The sequence below is a fragment of the Sorex fumeus genome, unplaced genomic scaffold (genome assembly GCF_029834395.1).
Source record: "Sorex fumeus unplaced genomic scaffold, SorFum_2.1 ptg000002l, whole genome shotgun sequence".
Classification (NCBI taxonomy): Eukaryota; Metazoa; Chordata; class Mammalia; order Eulipotyphla; family Soricidae; genus Sorex; species Sorex fumeus.
In genome coordinates this window covers 6,207,414-6,227,019 of record NW_026606059.1, presented here as the reverse complement: position 1 = coordinate 6,227,019, position 19,606 = coordinate 6,207,414, and the positions used below count along the sequence as shown (strand labels likewise).

General features: G+C 48.9%; 1 protein-coding gene across 1 annotated transcript in view; it reads left to right on the top strand.

The window, feature by feature from the left end:
* The window catches only part of PLAG1 (PLAG1 zinc finger), a 39,705-nt gene extending 20,319 nt beyond the window's left edge, over nucleotides 1-19,386 (top strand). The window contains exons 2-5 of the mRNA XM_056136332.1: nucleotides 4,618-4,723; nucleotides 13,526-13,624; nucleotides 17,151-17,509; nucleotides 18,059-19,386. Of these exons, the coding sequence (XP_055992307.1) occupies nucleotides 17,268-17,509; nucleotides 18,059-19,385 (1,569 nt within the window). The 5' untranslated portion in view covers nucleotides 4,618-4,723; nucleotides 13,526-13,624; nucleotides 17,151-17,267 and the 3' untranslated portion in view covers nucleotide 19,386. The remainder of the gene's footprint in view (nucleotides 1-4,617; nucleotides 4,724-13,525; nucleotides 13,625-17,150; nucleotides 17,510-18,058) is intronic.
* Nucleotides 19,387-19,606: the final 220 nt, after the last annotated feature.

Genomic DNA, 19,606 nt, shown 5'->3' with positions numbered 1-19,606 from the left:
GACTGGAATCAGACATGTACTCTATTTTTATTGGTCTGACTTCTTCTATAATTCAGCACATTTCTGTTCCGGGGTAACCCAGGTATGTATCTAGTTCATTTCTTCTTATTGCTGATTACTGGGCGTTAAATCCACAATTGGTCTTTTCAGCCACACGCTAACGGACATTTGCGTTGCGTATAGTTTGACTATTACAAATAAGGCTGCTGTAAATATTTGTGGACACGTGTTTTCATAACTCTTGGGTAAATGCTCATGTGTGAAATGGCTGTGTCGTAAGCCAGACACATGGTTTACTCTTTTTAAGAAGCTGCCAAGCTTTTTAAAAGTTACTATACTATTTCTGTTCCTTCTCACCAGTGGTCAATGGCTTCTGTCCTTTCCAGGCCTGAATAACAGATGGTCAGCATTTCACATGCTGGTTCATTTTCAGTGGGTAGATCACTTCTCTGACCTTACCTTGTATTTCCCCAGTGGTTGGTGATGTTAATCACCTTTTCGTATAATTATCAGCTGTATTTCTTTGATGAAGTGTCAATAAGTTTGATGTCCATTTTCTAATTGGGTCGTTTTCAGACTTGTGCTTTGACAATTCTTTGTATGTTACGGATATAGTTCCTTATTAGCTGTCTGATCTGGAAAGATGTTTCTTCTAGTCTAACCATCCTTTTTTTTTTTTTGAGGCACAGTTCATAAGTTTTGATTGAATCCAGTTTATCGGGGTTTTTTTTTATGGTTTGTGGCTTTTGCATTTATAATCAAGGAGTTTTTGACTAAATATTAAATTCACATTTATATTGACTATCCATTTAGAACTAAATTTGTTTCTGTCAGATATGGACGTGAACTACCACGTGATGTTTCCATGTGATGTGACATTCCTTAAAACCTGATTTTTAAGACTGCAGGGTCATCCGAATACATGAATAATATCACACCTTACCACTTCCATGACACTTGATCAGTTTTTATTCTTCACAAATACTTTGGGGACTGGGGAGACATGGTCCAGAGGGTGAGGGGCTTGCCATGCTTGCAGCTGACCTGGGACCGGTCCCTGTACCACATACGGTCCCCCCACAGCGCCAGGAGGATGCCCTGAGCCTACTCTCAGGTGTGTCCCCAAACCAGAACTACATACATATTGTGTATAGACACACACACATCCAAGTGCATGTACTCTGTATATGCACTTCAAACATGCACACTCAAATCTTCCTCTTTGTTTTTTTTTCTTCTGTTTTGGCCCAAGGTTCTTCTAAATGAGTCACCGAATTAACATGCATGCACATGGAGAGGGCTTTGATGACATTCTTTCATAATGGGTTCCAGACAGGTCTCGGCAATTCATAATCGCACCAGCACCAACAGTGCTTTCCTTCCGTCTGGCATGTTCCGTCTGTGTGAGGGACTGGGGGTGCCCGAGTGCCCGCTGCCCGGTGGTGGCCGCCTTCACCTCCTCTTCCTCCTCCTCCTCCCCCTCCCCTTCACCTCCTCCTCCCCCTCCCCTTCCCCCCCCTCCTCCTCCTCCTCTTCTCCCACACACTGCCGACAGAGCAGCCCCTGCCAGCCCTCCACTTCCACCGAGTCCAGGACTGAGCCAGGGAAGCAGACGCACCCCCCCCATGCTGGGGGCCCGCGTGAGGACCCGGCCGGTCCCTCCCGGCTCCTCATCCCCTGGCATCGTCCTTCCCCTCCCACCCGGCGCTGCCCTGGACCCGTGCTCTGAGAGGAACCAGCTGAAGGCAGTGCTGTCGCCCCCCCCCCCCCCGGCCTCGAGCCCACCTTGGAGCCTCCCCCTCTCTCTCACCCCTCTTGCCTGCAGACTTCTCCCAGGGTGGGTGGCAGGGGCTTGCTTGGCAGCCCGGCAGAGCTGCCACCTACTCTGCCCTTGCTGGCCAGAGCACCCGCTCCCTGACCCCCTGCCTCTGGCCAGGGCGCGCGCAAGGGTGGCTGTCGCCGGTTTGCTTTCTGCTCGAGGCCCCAGCGGGCATCTGCTCCGGCTCCCTTATCCCCTCTCCCCTCCTCCTCCCCCCCCCACACCTGCTCACCGGCACCTCAGACCCCTCTGTGCTCCCCCTCCCCCACCCCGGGGGTCCGGGTCCCAGCCCTGGTTTCTCACCGGCTGACCCTGCACACTGCAGCCCGCGGGTCACCCCAGCGCCTCTCGCCATCCACGCTTGTCACCCGTGTGCTCTGCTTCCTCCGCAGCGAGTCTTCTCCTCCCTCCCTTTATTTGCTTTCTTCAAAGCAGAAAAAAATAAATTAAAACCCACCCCAGTTCCATAGGATTCATCCCCCTTTATGCCCTTCGGTGTTTCCGCTGCTTGTCTCTCCAGGCTGGAGGAATAGCACAGCAGGTAGGGCGTTTGCCTTGCACGGGGCCGACCCGAGTTCGATTCCTCCGCCCCTCTCAGAGAGCCTGGCAAGCTACCAAGAGAATCTCGCCCGCACGGCAGCGCCTGGCAATCTCCCCGTGGTGTATTTGATATGCCAGACACAGTACCAACAAATCTCACAATGGAGACATTACTGGGCCCGCTCGAGCAAATCAATGAACAACGGGAGGACCGTGACAGTGACAGTCTCTCCGGTAGATGTTATTTTACTCAGCGGCATGATCCTCCAGCTGACAAAGTGAGCTGCGCCCCACAGACCCCCTCCTAGAGCACCAGGCTGTGCCTGGCCTGCGTCCCGGGGCTGCAGATCTGTAGAGTGCTGAAATTCTCTTCCCAGACACCCCCACTCTGGGGCCCATGCGATGACGGGCGATTTGGTTTGCAGGGGACGGCATTTCTGCTCACTCGGGCCCTCCCCACAGGGCGAGGTCTTTGTCACCTGCCACAAAGATGGGCTGTTACGAAGCCTCAGCCACCTGTAACTTCCCTTTCAAATGAGTGAGTCCTTCGTTGTGAAGACTCTCAGAGACTCTCAGTCTTGAGGCCGTTGAGGCTTGAGACCGCTCCTTACTCTGCCTCCAATGAGGACACTGAGGTCTGGGTTCTGCAGTACTGTTAACGATGGTTTCTCATACACATAATCCTAGCACCACACCCATCACCAGGGCCCCCAGTCCCTCTCCAAGGACCCCAGTGTCCCTCCACTTCAAATCCCCTCCCCAGCACAGTGGTGTGGATCAGACCTCCCTGCTTGTGCTGCCCTCGGCTCATTGTTCCTCCCTCGCTGTGTGTCTTTAAGTCCCATACCTGAGGGATCGTTCTGTGTCCATCCCTTTCTTCCTAACTGACTTCACTCAGTTAAATATCCTCTACTTTCATCCATGTTGCAGCAGATTGCATGGTTTTGGTCATTTTTAGAGCTGCATAGTATTCCATTCTGTATCTATATCGTAACTTTCTTGATCTCTTCGTCCATAGTTGGGCATTTGGGTTGTTTCCATATCTTGACTTTCACATGAACCTAGGTGTGCATACAGCCTTTCAGATAAACGTCTTTGTGTTTGGGGGATTGAACCAACAAGTAGTATTGCTGGGTCATCTGCGCATTCCTGTCCTGCTTTATTGGAGAGATTTCCATATTGCTCTCCATAGAGGCTGAGCCAGAAGACATTCCCACCAACATGGGTGGGTTTCCTTTCTCACCCCAAACATTGCAGTTTCCAGACTTTGGGATACAGGGTGCTCACAGTTTGTTCCTTCCCCATGACTGAATGCCTCTGGGAGCACCAAGCAGAAGGGCTCCATCCCTCAGCTGCTGTTCTGAACAATGTAGTCGCATGGGAAGCCTGTCTGAAAACTGTTCCAAAGGAGAGAATGATGTGTTTAGGACACATATGAAGGAAATGAGCGGCCGCGTGACATCTTATTATCTCATTCTTACTTTGGACAAACTTGCAGGCTATCGAATGTAGCCTGCCCACAGGGCAGAGTCTGGCAAACTCCCCGTGGCCTACCAAATATGCCAAATATCAGTAACAATGATGGGTCTCATTCTCCTAAAGAGCCGTGAATATAATCTCAGGGCTAGGATGAAAGAGACGTTACTGGGGCCTGCTCGAGGCAATCGACGATTAACAGGATGATGAAATGAAATGAAAAAAAAAAATGAAAAAAACTCAGAATAATGTTTTTTAAGTAGGAATAGGAACAGTGTAAATTACTTAATTAGGCTTCATGAGGAAAATATCTAAATCTGAGGGTAATGATTTGTTTTCATTTCTCAGTGTACTATATTTGGTCTCACACATTTGCTTCTAAAGGGCTGGAGCGATAGCACAGCGGTAGGGCGTTTGCCTTGCACGCAGCCAGCCCGGCTAAGCTGGGTTCGATTCCTCCGCCCCTCTCAGAGAGCCCGGCAAGCTACCGAGAGTATCTCACCCGCACGGCAAGGCCTGACAAGCTCCTCGTGACGTATTTGATATGCCAAACACAGTAACAGTGAGTCTCAAAAAATGGAGACATTACTGGGCCTGTTCGAGCAAATCGATGAACAATGGGAGGACAGTGTTTGTTTGTTTGTTTGCGTGCTTCTAAAAGGATTTAAGGTTAATTTTATAGTTAAAAAAAAAAGCACAACCACAACTCATTTGAGTCGTACGCCCCTGCCCCATTGGGTGTGACTTTGGGAATTTCCAACTAATTCTTCTTTTCTTTCTAGGTTGCCGCTTGGTGCTGCATTGGCCGTACTTGGCACCCGGAATGCTTCACTCTCTGATGATGTATTGATAAGGTTCCCTTGCTAGAGTCTGAAGCAGGGTCTCCAGGTACGTGGCTTTTACCATTATATGGCATGGTTTTCAACGTCACCAGTTATTCCAGCTACCGAATCACACAAGATCCGATACGGAAAGCTTTGGAAAGCATGCCACATAATAAGCATGCCACTTTGCCGGCTCTGTATTGTGATCGGCCGGACTTCTATCCACACGGCCTAATGGAAGGATTGGAATGCTGGCCAGGAGCGGTCCCTCGTACCCCGTGGGCAGAACGCGTCGCGGATGGAAAAGCTTATTAGTTCATATTCCCCCAAAATAGCCCACGGATGAACTCTTAAGCTCTCCCATCTCTGCATCTCGTGGCCCTGGTTCCACGTTACCACCAGTCCCGCTTCTATGGCTGGGAGGAATCTGATGGACTCAGGGAAGGTGGGGGGGTGGGGGGCAGCTGCCCCCACCCCAGAGCTCGCTGCGGCTGGGCTGAGACTGGAGTCAGGATCTCAGCGGACAGCCCTGGCTTGCTCGCCTTGGTAGGAAGTGGACACACGCAGGCTTCTGGGGTGTCTCGGCGTGTGCAGATGTGCGCCTCAGGCACAGAGTGGAGGTGTAGGGAGTCTGGGCATATGCGGACTTGGTACCAGGTAAGTTCATCACCAGGGCCGCAGAGGCAGGCTGGCCAGGGCCTGACACCTGACGGTGGGAAGACTGGTCACCTCAAAGGCGCTGTGCCAAACACCAGCGGGTGGGGGCTCAGACTCCTACTCCAGAGGCAGCAAGAGGGAGGGAGAGGAAGCAGAGGGCCAGGCCAGGCCTCACCTCAGGGCTCTGCAGTGAGAGAAAAGGTCTTTAAATTCACTTGTCAGGGGCTGGGGTGATAGCATAGCGGGTAGGGCGTTTGCCTTGCACGCAGCCAACCCAGGTTCGATTCCCAGCATCCCATCTGGCCCCTTGAGCACCGCCAGGAGTAATTCCTGAGTTCAGAGCTAGGAGTAACCCCTGAGCATCGCTGGGTGTGACCGCCCCCCCCCCCCAAAAAAAAAAGCAAAAAAAAAATTTTTTTTTTGAAATTTTTTTTTTTTCAAATTTTTATTAGTGAAACCCTATGAGGTACAGTTGTAGATTTACAAATTTTTGTGCTTGGGTTTCAATTGTACAATGATCAAATACCCATCCCTCCACCAGTGCCCATTTTCCACCATTATGGATCCCAGTATCCCTCCCACCCCCTATCTCCCCCCCCCCCCACCATCCCACCCTGCCTCTGTGGAAGGGCATTCCCTTTTGTTCTCTCTCTCCTTTTGGGTGTTGTGGTCTGCAAAAGAGGCATTGAGTGGCAATCATGTTCAGTCCATAGCCTACTTTCAACATGCATCTCCCCTCCTGGGAGGATTCTCCGCAAAAAAATTTTTAAATAAAATAAATCCACCTGTCAGATTCTCTAGCGAGCATCAGGTTCTATGAAACAAGACAATAACTTTGAGTCCACGTGAAGTTGAAGCTCTTTATTGAACTACAAATGTTCTTGAAGTATATTCCTGAAAGTGTGTGGCTTTTTCAGCGGTATGCATTACTGATTACTTGTATTACAGACGTTCTTGAAGTATATTCCTAGAAGTTTGTGACTTTTTAGTGGGATGCATTATTGATTACTTTTTGTACGTCATGGTAATTTTTAAACTTGTTTTTCACGGAAGCGGATTTTTAGCGGTTTGAAAAGGGGGGGATCAACCAACTATAATATTGCACTTTGTCTTCTTTTTGATTTTCTCTTGTATCTCTAAGCAGTTAAAACTGTCCTCTCTGTTCTGCATGAGGCTCTTAGTTGAGTGTCACGTGAAGAATAGCCTTTGAAAGGTATTGGCATTTTGCTCTGTTCTTTTCCCTCACTCTCTGACTTTTACTGTATCCAAACCATAAACTATCATTAACACCTGTCTTACACGCTGAAGGAGTCACGGAACAAAACACTGAAAAGAAGAAATGATCTAAAAACCTGGTCAGTGGGGCTGGAGCAATAGCACAGCGGGTAGGGCATTTGCCTTGCACCCAGCCGAACCACGTTCGATTCCCAGCATCCCATATGGTCCCCTGAGCACCTCCAGGAATAACTCCTGAGTGCAGAGCTAGGAGTAACCCCTGTGCATCACCTGGTGTGACCCATAAAGCGGAAGAAAAAAAAAAAACCTGGTCGGTAGCTTCCTGCCTGCATGGGCCACTGAGTCGAATATTCCCACTGACAGAAACGGGGTAGGCCCCTGGGAGGATATGAGTCTCCTCGAAAGTCCCGCCTCAGAAGGAAAAAACAAAAAGACCAGAGACGTATAGTTTCATTCTAGTGGAACTGATTTTAAATTGGTTGGAGACTGAAGGAACTTGGAAACCTCCACCTGCCTGTCGAGTCCTGAAATCGCTTACGAGTACCGTAGGTGGTAAATCCTGAATGTGGGCCCTGCGACAGGCCCCTGAGCAAGTGCCCGAGATGGGATTGGAACTGACGGTCACTCTGGATGCCCAGCCGCACAAAAAGCTCAGTAGCCAGTCTCAGGGGAAGGGCTCCGAGCGGCACAGAGCTGAAGTTCTTTCTTTCTCAAGCAGTTGGCATCGGCGGGGCAGCCTCAGATGGATGAAAGGTCTTGTCAGAGCGGCCCCGGGCAGAATGTAGACAGTGGAGGTTCTGTGGAAGTGGAGAAAGGGGGTAGCCTCGGTTTGACACTTTCGCCTCGACAGGAGCCCAGTGAACGTCAGCTGTGTGGGGAGAAAGAAGTAAGAGGCGGCCAAGCCCAGCTCTAGTTTGATCCGAGACCGCACGGACGTAACGCTGGGCGGTCGAAGTGATGAGTGACACGGAGTCTGGCGGACACGTGGGCTCCGTCTTCTTGACTCTGCGGGGCGCCCCTCGCAGTTTGGCACCCACACTCGTGTCCCATCGTGTCATCTGCCAGAGCGCAAAGCCGCGTGGCACTTCGAGACGTCTTCGGTTGCGTTCACTTGGCCCAAGCTGTTTTTTGTTTGTTTGTTTTAACTAATTAAAATCATCTTCCCTGTTCCCCCTTGGTCTTCCTGCCTACTGTTCTCGCCTTTCTATTTGGATCTCTTACAGACTCAGTGTGAGTGGTTTGAAGCGTTCGAACATGAAGCCTAGATTAGGCTGTTTGTCGTTTTAGTAGCACGGGGCGTTGCCTCGGAGAAAATGAAGTTGTAGCCCCCGACTATTGAGGTCCGTTCAGATGGAACGTGTTTCTGGTTGGTGTGGGGCATTCTTGTTGTCTCCTCGTCCCCTGTTTTCACGGTTTGGGAGATTGGCAGTTTCCAGATCACACCCCGGAAGCTGCCTCTCCTTTTCACACTACCCAGAACACCAATATTTTAGACATTCTTTACACAAAAAGAAAGCAGATCAAATGTGGAAGGCCTCAAAACGTAACGAAAGCTTTGACGAAACTGTCTTGGTACTCAGATATCATTATTCTTCTTTGTTCTCGAGCACCATTGCTTTTTGTTCTCTGATTTTCCTGTTTGCAAAGATGCTATCCTCCATGGGGGAAAAAAGTGAAACTACCCCCAGTGAACCACTCATCAGCTTGTAAGACTGTCCATTTTTCAGACGGGGCTAGAGAGATGGTGCGGTGGTCAGGGCTCTTGTCTTGCACGTAGCCCACCCAGCTTTGAGCCCCAGCCCCATCTGGTCCTCAGAGACCTCCTCCACCCCCCAAGGAATGACCCTGGTTATGGGGGAAGCCTTCAGCACCACTGGTGGTGGGCCAGTAGCCCCGCCTCAAATGACATCCACCAGGAGGGTACGGATTTTGTCATCTAGTAGTTAAAGTGGTGACTCTAACGTATAGAACATAAAAAAAAAAATAAGAAAAGCCTTTTAACCTAGTACGACATTCTGTGCTCCATAAAACAAGCAAGAAAAATGTTTCTGACCTGGAAACCAAGTTTTATTTGAAAATTCCATCTCGAGCAGATGGTCTATTTGCTCTCTAGGTATACCCGGAAACCAGCAAGCAGACCTCTCCGGCGCAGGGTGGTCCGAAGGGAGACCCTGGCTGTGCCAGAGGCTCGTGTCATCTGTTGGTCAACATAGGGGTTGACTTTTCGCCCTCTGTCGACTCAGAAAAGCCAGTGGGTGTGCTGTTTCCCTTCTCCGTTGGGTTTTTTTTTTCCTGCTATTTGTGTAGTAAAAGTGAGTTTTCTGGGGCCAAAGAATGAGAGTGGGGTTAAAGGTGTTCCAATTGGTCACCCTTAATTTATTTTTAAAATTTTCGTAATTATAGCACGTAGTGTAGTGCAATGAATTTTCTGATATCCGTCGCTTCGGGCATAAAATGAGTTTTTTCCAGCCCCTGCCTCAATCCCAGCTCCTTGCCTCTTCTTCCCCCACCCCCCTCGAAGCCCCTGTTCTCCCTTCTGCTTCCCCATCACAGCCCACCGCTCAGGGGTGCTGGTGCAGGCTTTTTCCGTTCTTGGATTTCTTATTAGGAGCAGGAGCTGCATTGTAGCACCCACGTTATACTGCGCGATTTCTTTACTTTAATTTTTTTTTTGCTTTTTTGGGGGGAGGGGTGTCACACCCAGCGATGCACAGGGGTTACTCCTGGCTCTGCACTCAGGAATGATTCCTGGCGGTGCTCGGGGGACCCTATGGAATCCTGGGAATCGAACCTAGGTCTGCCGTGTGCAAGACAAATGCCCTACCCGCTGTGCTATCGCTCCAGCCCCAACTGCGTGATTTACTTAGCAGTAGGGTTCACCCGACAATGCTCGTCTCCTGCAACTCTCCAAGTCTCTGCCACTGCTTTGGTCTTATCACTGCTGCCGCCTTTCAAAACTGCCTTTGTAGTGGTCGACGTTTGGGGACCGAATTGTGTCACGCTTTTTTCCTGGGCTCTAGTTGTCTGTTCTGTCCTATGTTTGCTCTAGTGATGGAACAAATGATGAACAGGTTCATTTCACGGCTAGAAAGCACTTGCCCTGCTTTCATTTCCTTCCTTCATTCGGCAAGAGTTTTCCTTCCTTTTCTGGGAACTATTGATGAGGAAAATTAACACAGCACCAGCCCCACTGTTTGTCTACAGTGTTTGTAATTTGTTGGATATTAATAGCTGCCGGATCCCCCCCCCCCTTTTATTTTTTTTCTCTAATAACTGACATCTCATTCCTACTTTGGACAAACTGGCATGCTGCCAAATGTAGCCTGCCCACAGGGCAGAGTCTGGCAAACTCCCCGTGGCGTACCCAATATGCCAAATACCAGTAACAATGATGGGTCTCATTCTCCTAAAGAGCCGTGAATATAATCTCAGGGCTAGGATGAAGGAGATGTTACTGGGGTCTGCTCGAGGCAATCGACAATTAACAGGATGATTTGTGATTTGTGAATAACTGATTTTAAGACCTGTGAAAATTGAGTGCTGTAAAAATTATTCTAAGGAATCCAGAGGTGTTCTAAGTGTGCTATTGCCTTACTTCAGCCATTTCTCTCCGAAATGGTTTATTTCACATTATACAGAGCTCTGATGTGTTTTGTAAACACGAATGAAAGTGTTGACTGCTGGTAAGTTTCCTTTTGCAATTAGGCATAAAACATTGAAAAGTGAAAGTCATGTTTTAGGTAAATGTGGGCATTTTCTAAATTGTTTACTAATGGAAGTTTCCTGATTGACATGGGAAGAATGGCATTTTTGCCTTTGATGTCATTTGTCCTTAATTAGCAAAGTGTGATTTTAACTTGAATATGAAAGATGTATTAATGAAGGTAAGTATTGCAAAGTTTACAGCTATTAAAGAAATTATTATCAGAATTGGATAGTTTCATGAAAACAGTTTCAGTATAGGCAGGCCTGTTCTTTTTGGCCTGTATCCTCAGAGGAATTCATGTTAGTAGACCTTCTGATGTATGATTCACTTTTGCTTGCTATTTTTCTATGTGAGTCACCGTTTCAGAATGTAAAACATAGAAGATAAATCTGTCTGGCACACACACAATCTTCTCTTTAATTATTGTTTTTACATATGCAAAATTGCCCGAGGAAGCAAAGAGACTGTTCCGACACTACAAAATATGCATAAGGTTTTCCGAAGCACCTTCTAGGGATTCGAAACCTGTGGCATATACGTTTTTCCATAAAGCGGATGGTTTATGGTTCTTCAGCCAGACAGAGGCATAGAACTTTTAATTACTTAAAGCCAAATAACCCGTCCTTGGAACATAGAAAGGAAAAACAGAGATACAAACTGTGCCTTGTAGACTTTTCAAAATAGCAGTCACAGTGCTGTTTAAGCGTGCCTCAGAGAGTCAGGAGAGAGCTCAGAGGCAGACGCCTTGCCTCCCCTCAGCGTTGAGCATCCCAGCACCGCCGGGTGCCACCCAGACCAGGGCACCCCCAAAGATCACAGATGGAAAGCAGGCTTTATTTTTCACATTGATTACATCGAGCTAAGTAATAATGAACTCTGTCCTGCCCCTGATTTCCTTTGTTTGGAGAAGTAATTAGCAGTGCTCTGAAATTTCTTGGCCACATGTGAGAACTCAGAGCAATTCGGGTGAGTTTAGGGAAATTCACCATGACTTGGAAACTGTGTTTTGTGTTAAAAATTAATGAAAATTATGGCTTTATGTATTATTGAATTTCGGACTGTAAAATGTGTAACGGGTAATTTGTAGGCTTGTCATATTTCAGATCAAGAGAGTATTGTTTTACACAACAGTGAAATACTGAGGTTCTAAAGGATTTTGATTGTTAACGACCGTGTGCCGTGGGCATCATGTTTTCGTCTTTGAGCTCTGTAGTAAAATTTACACTGGACCAGAAAAGAAGAAAAATGTGTTGGTTGGTGGTGATCAGTCGACTCTGGCTTTAGATCTTTGCCAACCCGAATCATTTTCCCACTCAAATGTGATAGTTCCTCTTTTGAACTCTGATTGAAACGATGTCGAATTTGCTCTGCAAAATGTATCGATTAAAAGACGCTTTTAAGTCTTAAAATGTGTTTCCTTGGGGGGCCTTACTTGGCAGCTCTGACAGAGAAGTAAGTACCAACTACGCCCTCCTTGTCTTTGTGCCCTGCACCTTGGTTTGCCGGCCTGCCCTCCTGGCCCGTGCTGGTCAGAGGGACACGGGAGTCTGCGGCAGAGTTTCCCTGTGCCTCTGTGTTGGCGTCCGCGCCTCTCCACTCTGAATAGCAAAGCGGATGCGCGGACGCTCAGGTCCGTTGAATTTCAGGCAGATGGTAGAGATGAAAACACTCCCCTCGCAGGTGCTAGAGTCACTAAATACACACACGCGGGCTTCCATCCTCTTAGTAACCCTACCCAAAACTCAGTATGGGCCCGGGCAAGTAAGTATCTACAAAATTAATTTCATCGTTTTTGCAATTTTTTATGTGCAGAATTCAGTTCTTCCATTTATGCATGCCCTGTGCTTTCCCAAAGAACGGAGCTCTCGCTTTTAACTTTTTAAATATCTTTTGTTGGCCTACATTTTAATTTTTCTTGTCTTTGAAGCTGTGAGAATAATGCTGCTTTCAATTATACTCAGTATTTTTGCGTTGATGCTTGAATGCCACCTGTTAACGATTTTATTTACACGTCGTCAAATTCTGTAAAGTTCAGCTGGGGAGTTTAATCAAATTTATGCTTAGGACAGCACCTAAAATCATTTTCAATAAAATATTATTGGTGAAGATGGCATTTGAATCATTTGATTAGGATTATCCCTCTCACATTCTTAATGACTATTTTTCAATATTCATCTTTAAAAGAATTCAGAATTTACTAAGCTCTTGGTTCACTGTATGCTCAATCACAGAAAATACTAGTTCTTTCTTCCTTTGGACTATTAGTCTTTCACTTCTTCTTGTACAGCCAAGAACGATCAACTATTTTATTTTTTATTTCTTTTTTCATGCATGTTCTTGGTCTACAGAAGATCATGCAACTGATAGGCAGTTTTAAGTTATTGATTATTTTTTATCGTGATCTCCTGAAGCCAGAAGCTGCTTTCTGTCTCTCAGTCCTGTCTTCTGTAATAAGCCTGTCTTTAACTTCCCCGGTTTGCTCTTGAACTCTTAAGAGCAAGGGTTTCTGCTGCACCTCAGCAGTCCTTGCAGATTCTGAGGGGTGAATTGGCAGGTGTTACAGGGGAACAGATGTCCAGTGCAGAGGTGCTTGTGGGCCATGCGTGCAGTGTGGGTGTGTGAGTGCTTACTTTAGGAGCTACTATTCTTGGATGACGTGCCTCACACACACACTTTCCGAGAGAGAACTGAGTTGGGGGTGGATAGTCCAGCAGGTAGGGCAGTTGCCTTGCATGCAGCTGACCTGGGTTCGATCCCTGGCATTCCCTCTGGTCCCCCGAACCCACCAGGAGTGATCCCTGAGCTCAGAGCTAGGAATGAGGCCTGAGCACCACTAGGTATGGCCCCAAACCAAAAAAAAACAAAAAAATAAAAAACCTGAATTTATCTCTTCAGCAGTATCATTAAGTGGAATGAGGTTTTGACAAGTCACTTTACAGCTGGTTACCCTAATGCCCATTTACCTCAGTAGGCAAGTTTATTGAAAAACTAAATTGAATTTTGGAATAAAAAAGGGAAGTCATTCAGCATCACAAAATGCCGTTTGTGTGGGTTTTGCTATTTCACTTTATTTCTGCATTTATTTGGTTATGTCAGTGTGCTTAGAACTAATCATTAGCAATTGGTGAAAATTAATGCATGACTCAGCAGCAGGACATGGACCGAAGCATGCGCCATTACATTGCGATTCTTTGTTCCTTTGTTTTCCATCCTTTCTGTGCCAGTTTCTATTAGAGTGTAGTCCATTCTTATTTTTTTCTTCCATAGATTGGCCAAAATGGGAAGGACTGGATTCCACTCTCTTCCACAAAGAGTCAATGGAACGGGCTAAGATCAAGGTCTGAGGCCTTTCCCATCTGCCATCAGGTAGGCATTCAGCAGAAATCACGGCCGCTTTGTGCATGCGCTTCACAGTCCTGTATTTAATGAAGATGCTATTATGAATGCGAGCTTCCATTTGATTTGGAACTCAGAGATGTATGTTTAAACTTATCATGCACCTGTAACTTGATTAAGTTTCGTAAGATGTAAGATTAAAAGATATTATTAGCCTCTAAGAAAGTTCAGCTGGTCTCAGAAAAGTGTAATATTTGAAATCTGCTCTTCTCCATTGCTCAGTATGTACATGAAAGATAACAGAATTTATTTTCCATATTGAGTATGACTCAGTATCATTCACTGTTTACATATCGTTTCATGGTGCACTTTTAATACACTTTTTTGGGGGGGCCGGAAAGATCGTGGCGAGGAGTTGTGTAGGGCGCTTGGCTTGAATTCAGCCGACCTGTGTTCAGTTCCGGCCTCACTGTGTCCCTGCACACGCTGTCGTAGGGCTCCAGCTCCTCCAACTGTTCTAAAACATAAAATACACCTTTTTCCCCAATAATTTAGAAGTAATTTTTCTCAGATGGCATCCTCTACCCATTACGATTGTATTCCGTAACACACTAATGAGAGATCTGACCAGTCCTTGAAATATTTCTGGGTATTATCAACAGGGAATTAGTTATTTTGCATTCCCTGTTGATTTTACCCTGGGAAAAGTGATCAGCTTTCACAGAAGCGTTGTTAGGAAGTCACTTAGTCATAAACGTTTTCCCCCCTGTCTTGGCAGAATGCGTTAAACCAACTCCCAGGTCGTAGATTGACCACAGCAGAATAGCTCTGTACACGTTCCTGAGTGGCCGAGGGGCTGTCTCCAGAATGAGATCATTTTTTAAAACCCATGTCCCTAAGATCCAGAATTCCAAGCAAGAAGAAACATGGAATGTCGGCATCAGTAACGTTCAGCAGTCGTGGTTGTATCATTGTCACTGCAGGAGAGGCTTGAGGCAGTTTGAACAGCACAACCCCAGGTCTTGCCTGTATCCACCTCCTGATGCAGGAAGGGCACCCCGCCCCACCCTGTGGCTACCTGTGCCCTTGAACAGGTTGGATTGAATACTCGCTGTTGAAATTGGCGCTTTTGTCAACAGCCTCCTACATTACAATGCAATGGGGCGTATTGCCAAATGTACCCAGTGTCACTAAAGAAGGAAAAAGTTGGGGGCTGGAGTGATAGCACAGCACGTAGGGTGTTTGCCTTGCATGCAGCCGACCCAGGTTCGATTCCCAGCATCCCATATGGTCCCCTGAGCACCGCCAGGAGTAATTCCTGAGTGCAGAGCCAGGAGGAACCCCTGAGCATCGCTGGGTGTTACCCAAAAAGCAAAAAAAAAAAAGAAGAAGAAGAAGAAAGTTAGGAATGTAGAGCCCCTTCAAAAATATAGCTCGAGTCTGCAAAAACCATCAATCAGTGTCTTGTCAATCTGATACCAAAAGACACTGCTGGGGCCAGCGAGATAATACAGTGGCTAGGACATTTGCCAGGGGCATTCTGACCCATGTTCAATCCTCAGTGCCTTGTGGGGTCTCGTGAGCACTGCCAGTGTGGCCCAAAAACAAAACAAATGGGCTGGAGTGATAGTACAGCAGGGAGGGCATTTGCCTTGCAGATGGCCAGCCTGGGTTCAATTCCCAGCACCCTTTTTGGTCCCCCAAGCCCACCAGGAGTGATGAGCACAGAGTCAATATAAGCCCTGAATATAGCCAGGTGTGGCCCCAAAACCAGAAACAAAACAATAAGCAAAACTAAAAAAATACCAAAAAATTTTAAGAAAACACACATGATGTTTTCTTATAACTAGGTTGAAAAACCCATCTCACCAGTGTTTAATTACATTCATTTAGTCACCATAAAAGTAGTGTCACCGTTAAAACCTGGTCCCCGTTTTAGAGTCATCTCTTTAACGTTGTGAAAAAAGGCCACAGACACTCGTCATCTCTGTGTCCCTTAAAGGACCTTGTTACACTAGCTTCATGCACCTGGAGGGACTTAGCTCTTTCAGATAAATCTCGCATCTTTGGGGAGTTGATTTTTTTTTACCCTGGAGAAGTAGAGTTGCTAATATCTGCTGTCTCTTATCTATGACTTTCCAAAGGTTTCGATCAACTTAAAGTTGGGGGGTATACAAAACTGCCGTCCAATCTGTGCGGGTCACTCCTCCTCCCCCCGAAGAACTCAGACTCTGTGGCACAGCGTTTCCCATCCTCAGACTCCTCCTTCGTGCTGTTCCCTGGCACGGGTGCTGTGTCATGGACGGGAAATCCCTGTGTGTGGTGCCCACAGGTTTCTGGGGGATCGCAGAGACCCCCACCCCCACCCCCGGCCCTGGCTCAGGCTCAGTCAGTCCCTGACCTGGAGTACTCAGTGCCCAGAATTTCTTTCCTATGATGTGAGAAACAGGAAATTTATTCAGACAAATCTATCCTTGGAGATGAAGAGAGCCAGGGTGTTCACCTGATTCAACAGCAGAAGCTTGAGGCTGGAACTCTATAGTTCAGTGGGGAGGACATTGGCCTTGCATGCAGCTGACCCGGGTCCGATTCCCAGCATCGCATAAGATCCCCCCGAAGCACCGGTGATCTCTGAGCACAGAGCCGGGGGTAAGTCGTGAGCATCGCCAGCCTGGCTCAAAAAGTTAAAAAAAAAAAAAAAGAAAGAAAACACAAAAAATAAAAGCTTTATCATTCGAAGGCTAGAGCATCAGTACAGTGGGTAGGGCGTCCGCCTTGCACATGGCTGACCGACATCCAACCCCCGGCACCCCATAGGGTCCCCTGGGCCCGCCAATGGGGGGTACTACCTGAGTGCAGAGCCAGGAGTAAATCCCGAGCAGTCATGGGTGCCCAAAACACAAAACAAAACAAAGTTGACCCATTGCACATCCCATTAGAAAGATAATTTTTCTCTCTACTAGACTCAGGAACAGGAGAACACGGGTAGAAACCGGGAGTTTTCACTCTGGGGCGGTTGCATTCCGCCCCCTCAGAATCCCCCTCGTCTACACAGTGCTGCCTCCATGGACTGACAGTTCCTGAGGTGCCTTCCGGAGTTTTCTCTCGGTTGTGTGTACCTGTGTTCCTTTAATACAGAGTATGACTTGAACCAGCACACACAAATCAATGTTCTTTTTGAACCTTGCAAGATTTGCAGAAACGTTTTTGTTTTCAGTCCGATTTCCATGATCCAGCCTCTTGCGCCAAGTGAAGCCCATTTTCAGGACCACGATTCGATGCGCCCCCAAGCGTTCGCGGAATCTCTACTGGCTTTTCCCAAGTACAATCTCATCAGGGGGAGTCAAGAGTCTGTGTCAACTGTCCATCCTGAGCAATGCATTAATATGTTTCTTGGCAAGTGGAAAGAAACCCACAGATATTACATTAGACCAGCTGAATCCGTTTATGATTTCTTTTTAAACTCGAAAGCATCACATAGCAAGTTAAAAAAAAAAACATTTTTTTTTAATTAAGTTTACTTACAAACTAGTTGTTTCTTTATTTTTTTTTCCAGTCCCTTTTTGCTTTCTTTTCCGACCACATGAAACTTGAGACGTCACCTAACGCTAAATCACTTAGTGGAGTTGGGCGGTCCCCAAGTGTCCAACAAGAAGGCCTGCTTTAGGCCGCGATGGCCACTGTCATTCCTGGTGACTTGTCAGAAGTGAGAGATACCCAGAAAGTCCCTGCAGGGAAACGTAAGCGCGGTGAAACCAAACCCAGGAAAAACTTTCCTTGCCGGCTGTGCGACAAGGCCTTTAACAGTGTTGAGAAATTAAAGGTACACTCGTACTCCCACACGGGGGAGAGGCCCTACCAGTGCACGCACCGGGACTGCAGCAAGGCCTTTGTCTCTAAGTACAAATTGCAAAGGTACTCGCCTCTCCTTGTCTTTCGGCTTCTGCTTTCTGTCATGTTTGGCCGTGTGGGGCCGTCGTGAATGTCTGTGTTTGTCTACACACTCCTCTGCCGGACGCGCAGAGAGGAGGATGTTTGCGTAGCTTAGACTCGAATCTGGGGGACCTCAGCCGCAGGCTTTTCACTGTCTTTTGGTTGTCTTTGGAATTTTTGTTTATTTTTTTTAAATTTTTAATGATCGCTAAGCTATGCCTAGTGAGAGTTTAGCGTCCTCCTGGGCCCGGATCAAGGGCGTGGCCCTGTGCACGGGCATCATCGCTGCCGTCTTGCCTGTCTTCGCTTTCCTAGACCGAGGCGGGCGGCCCCTGGCAGCGCGGTGGCCGCGGCTCGGCCCGCAGGGTAGGCCTGTCCCCTCGCTCTGCTTGCCGTCCGTGTCTCGTGTCCTCTCGACGCGCGCGGTGTCCGAGCGGCTCGCTCCGAGCCATCGTAGCGTAGCAGCTGTTGGCGACGGGGGCTCCCGGCGGCCGCGGGCGGGGCACTGACCACCTCTGTCTGTGTTTCAAGGCACATGGCCACCCACTCTCCCGAGAAAACCCACAAGTGTAACTATTGCGAGAAAATGTTCCACCGCAAGGACCACCTGAAGAACCACCTGCACACGCACGACCCCAACAAGGAGACGTTCAAGTGCGAAGAGTGCGGGAAGAGCTACAACACCAAGCTGGGCTTCAAGCGCCACCTGGCCCTGCACGCGGCCACCAGCGGCGACCTCACCTGCAAGGTGTGCCTGCAGGCCTTCGAGAGCACGGGCGTGCTGCTGGAGCACCTGAAGGCCCACGCCGGCAAGGCGTCGGGTGGCGTCAAGGAGAAGAAGCACCAGTGCGAGCACTGTGAGCGGCGCTTCTACACGCGCAAGGACGTGCGGCGCCACATGGTGGTCCACACGGGCCGCAAGGACTTCCTGTGCCAGTACTGCGCCCAGCGCTTCGGCCGCAAGGACCACCTCACGCGCCACATGAAGAAGAGCCACAGCCAGGAGCTGCTCAAGGTCAAGACGGAGCCCGTGGACTTCCTGGACCCGTTCACGTGCAACGCCGTGTCGGTGCCCATCAAGGACGAGCTGCTGCCCGTCATGGCCCTGCCGTCCAGCGAGCTGCTGGCCAAGCCCTTCCCCAACACGCTGCAGCTGAACCTCTACAACAGCGCCTTCCCGTCCGTGCCCGGCTCGGGCGCCGCCCACCAGATGATCACCACGCTGCCCCTGGGGGTCACCTGCCCCCTGGACATGGACGCCGTGCACCCGCCCCACCACCTGGCCTTCAAGTACCCCTTCGGTTCTACCTCATACGCCATCTCCCTCCCGGACAAGGAGCAGCCGCTGAAGGGCGAGCTGGACAGCTACCTGATGGAGCTGCCGGCCGCCGCACCCTCCTCCTCCTCCACCTCCTCTTCCTCCTCCTCCTCCTCCTCCTCCTCTTCCTCCTCCTCCTCTTCCTCCTCCCAGGACGCGCAGGCCTCGGTCCCCGCCAAGGCGGGCCCCGAGCCCCCGGGCGCATCCTCCGAGGAGGCCGCCGGGGAGCTGGCCCTGTCCAAGAGCTCTCTCTCCATCGGCGACCCCCTGGGAACGCCGGCGCTGGACTTCTCGCAGCTGTTCAACTTCATCCCGCTCAACGGCCCCCCCTACAACCCGCTGTCCGTGGGCAGCCTGGGCGTGGGCTACTCCCAGGAGGAGGCGGCCTCGCCCGGGACCCCGCTGCCCGCGGCCAGCCAGGAGCTGCCGGAGGCGGCCAGCACACTGGGCCTTGGGCCCCTGCACTCGCTGTCGGCGGCCTTCGGCAGCAGCCTGGGCACCAGCACCACGCTGCCCCGCTTCCACCAGGCCTTCCAGTGACCCCCCCCCCCCCCGCCCCCGGGGGGAGCAGCCGGGTTTTATTTTTTGGCTTTTTATTTCCCCGGTTTCCTTAAGAGGTACCGCGTAGACCTGCCTTAGAGGAATGTTTTTTTTATTTTAGTGCCTACGTAAAAGACATTTATGGAAATCTCCGCTTTTGTATAGTCCCCGTTTTCGTCAAGCCAGTACAAAAGAGAAACTAGCTTTTCCAAAAGCGCTTT